Raw genomic sequence first — 3,141 nt, forward strand, 5'->3', positions numbered from 1 at the left:
TAAATAAAAAAATAATCGATTTTTACTAAGAAACATTCTTAATTTTTTAATGCATTGATTAAAAGTTGTTATTATTGAGAATTTTTTTAATTTTTTTAATAAATACAATTAAAAGCATATTAAAAAGTTTTATTTATTTTTTCTGTAAAATGTTAAGTACTGGTTTTAGAACAATTTAATAAGATTTTCTTAAAAAAAATGCTTGATAATAAGATTCAGAGTTTGTTTGGTGATCTTTTAAAAATATTTTCGATTTATTTTTTAAAAAAATCTTATAAAAAAATAAAAATAATTTTTTGTTTAGATATATATCTCATGAAAAAAAATTATTTATCAATTATATTTAAATATATAATAATATAAAAATATTATTTATTTATTTATTATCTAAAAATCTTTTTTTTTTTAAATCTTCTAAAAAAGTATAAATTATAATTTTTAAAAAAATTATTTTTTTATTTTTTAATATTTTTTTAATTATTAATTTAATAGTGTCCAAACACCTACCTAAAAGAGAAAAAGAGTATATATAATCAAAGGTGCCCTGTCAACGTTTTCATCTACCAATTACAAACACACACTCTCTTTTCGTTTCTTCGTCGAAGAGCTTCTTCTCCCTCACTGTGCTCAAGCCACGAGCAACATCGATCAATGGCTCCTACTAAAGTTTACATTGTGTAAGCTGTTCTATTCTCCCCCTCTCTCTTTTTCTTCTTCTATCTGATGCTATTTTCATTGCCTCATCATTCTTTCTAACCTTTTTATTCGCCAAGTCCAATAATTTCTCACTTGTTAGCTTCATCTGAATCTTGGGTTTCATCCAATTTCTCCTTTTTGACATATCAAGGCATCAATTTTATTTCTTTGATGAGAATCATCTCTCTGAAAACATGAGAAATTGAGGTGTTTGCTGTTTGTCTTGTTAGGCGTCGTTTTTTGCAATAGATTGAGAAATTGGACTATGTAGAATCAATTGAAGCCAAATTACAGAATCATGTGAACTAGATGACCTATAAATTTTAACCTATTTGAGCTTGTGGATAAAATTGTATACTATTCAGTCCTAGAAGTAGAAGTTTTGACACATACTCATGTCTGATTCTGGTTTAATTGCTCATTTCTTCAAGCTGTTATCATTTATTTCCCCTTTTTCTCATTTTGGGGAAACATGCAAGGTTGGATGTTAGCTAGAAAAAACTGAGGAAACATGGTTTTGATTTTGAGGAATTTGCTATTGGGAAAAGTGGTGTTTTTTTTAATTGGTGGGAGGGGTTGAAGGTCATTTTGCTGGATCTGCAAGGAAATTTTAAAAAAATGATGCTGAAGCCTCTTTACCTACCTTTTTTTCACAATAAGGTTGTAAAGAAGAGCAATAAGCCTTTGAAAGAATAGTGCAAGCCCCACACACTTATAGAGTGTGGTCCTATCAATTCATCATTATTGATGACTATTCCAGCTACATACACCTTGAAGATGATTTATAAGGATTTTGGCTATTTGGTTATCATTGCCTTGAATTTCTAATAAAAACATTTAATTTTCTTTGAAAAATGTTTCTTTAGTCCCAACCAATTTCTGTTGTTAATGCAAATGATGGAGCCTTTGTTAAATGGGTTCCTACTGTGGAGATGAGTGTTTGTCAATGTCATTATGTCTTGTCTGTTATTAGCATGCTCGTGTTTTTTTCTTAGTGATAGCATAGTGCCACCATAACCCTCTGTTCATGCTTTAGTGGTTGGCATTAGTATAATCCTGAATAGGTAAAATCTCACTTTAGTTTGGGTTGACTTTGAGCTTGGGTATTATTGACTCAAATTTCAACATTAAAGGTACCTTTGATTTAGGGGATATATTTACAATACAAACCACGTAGGTGCAATACGCAATCTAATAGTGATTGGAAGTGAGTCATACTATATGTGTAGTATTATGATCTGGCACTGGCATGAATCTGATTAAAATTATATGGCATGTTTAGTTACTATTCCATGTACGGCCATGTTGAGAAGTTAGCTGAAGAGATTAAAAAGGGGGCTGCTTCTGTGGAAGGAGTAGAAGCAAAACTCTGGCAGGTTTGTATTGAAAAATCTATCTTGTTATAAATCCTTTCTTTAGAACTCAATTGTTCTGAGAATTTTTGGGGAATTTGCATGCTGCAGTTATAATATTGTTAACACATGCAGGTACCTGAAACACTACCTGAAGAGGTACTTGGGAAGATGGGAGCACCTCCGAAGAGTGATGTGCCGATTATTACACCCAATGAGCTACCTGAGGCTGATGGTTTATTGCTTGGATTCCCAACGAGATTTGGACTCATGGCTGCTCAGTTTAAGGCATTCTTGGATGCAACTGGAGGCCTATGGCGTACACAGGCACTAGCAGGAAAGCCTGCCGGAATCTTTTACAGCACCGGTTCTCAAGGAGGCGGACAGGAGACCACCCCGTGAGTTTACCTGTCCAATTTTGCTTACATTACTTGCCATTTTCCCCCATGAGTGTCTTTTTAATGCTGGTTATAGACATTTGTGAACTACGTTGCCTTATTTTCTGCATACATTACACTTAGATCTTATCCCACAGGTAGATGTGGGAGTCAGATCTCAATCTAAAAATAAGTCTGATCAAACTTAATTATTAATTGTTTTTCCGATTGTGAAATTGTACAGATTGACATCCATTACTCAGCTCGTTCATCATGGGATGATCTTTGTGCCGATTGGATATACATTTGGTGCCGGGATGTTTGAGATGGAGAAGGTGAAGGGTGGCTCCCCATATGGTGCTGGTACGTTTGCCGGGGACGGCTCCAGACAGCCGACTGAGTTGGAATTGGCTCAGGCTTTCCATCAGGGGAAGTACTTTGCTGAGATTGCCAAGAAGTTAAAGGGATCTCAGTGACTTTCTATTCTCCATTCATCTCCCATTTGATATGTTTTATACTTAAGCAAAAGAGTGTTTGTGCATCGTTCAGTATCCAGAATTGTCATACATAGAATAAGTTGCTAGTGAAAAATGAGAAAAAGCAGGGGAGAGAAATAATTGTTGCTTTATGTCTATTACAGTTGTTACCACTCTTCATGTTGTATCCCTAAATATAGTGTTATTGTTAATGACAATTTGGCAATTGTTACTATTTTA

The 3,141-nt window shown here is 33.6% G+C and overlaps 1 protein-coding gene across 1 annotated transcript; it reads left to right on the forward strand.

Moving 5' to 3' along the window:
* Nucleotides 1-522: 522 nt before the first annotated feature.
* LOC112728644 (NAD(P)H dehydrogenase (quinone) FQR1) lies at nucleotides 523-3,141 on the forward strand. Its single transcript, XM_025778869.3, has 4 exons — nucleotides 523-677; nucleotides 1,979-2,072; nucleotides 2,184-2,446; nucleotides 2,670-3,141. Exons 1-4 carry the CDS (start codon nucleotides 652-654, stop codon nucleotides 2,899-2,901), a joined length of 615 nt encoding a protein of 204 aa, XP_025634654.1. The 5' UTR covers nucleotides 523-651; the 3' UTR covers nucleotides 2,902-3,141.

This window comes from Arachis hypogaea, chromosome 12 (genome assembly GCF_003086295.3).
Source record: "Arachis hypogaea cultivar Tifrunner chromosome 12, arahy.Tifrunner.gnm2.J5K5, whole genome shotgun sequence".
Classification (NCBI taxonomy): Eukaryota; Viridiplantae; Streptophyta; class Magnoliopsida; order Fabales; family Fabaceae; genus Arachis; species Arachis hypogaea.

Excerpts from the sequence above, each read along its gene's own strand:
- LOC112728644 (XM_025778869.3), top strand. The coding sequence starts at position 652 with ATGGCTCCTACTAAAGTTTACATTGT. Across the intron at positions 678-1,978 it reads CCTACTAAAGTTTACATTGT|TTACTATTCCATGTACGGCC; the intron begins GTAAGCTGTTCT and ends TGGCATGTTTAG. Across the intron at positions 2,447-2,669 it reads GGCGGACAGGAGACCACCCC|ATTGACATCCATTACTCAGC; the intron begins GTGAGTTTACCT and ends GAAATTGTACAG.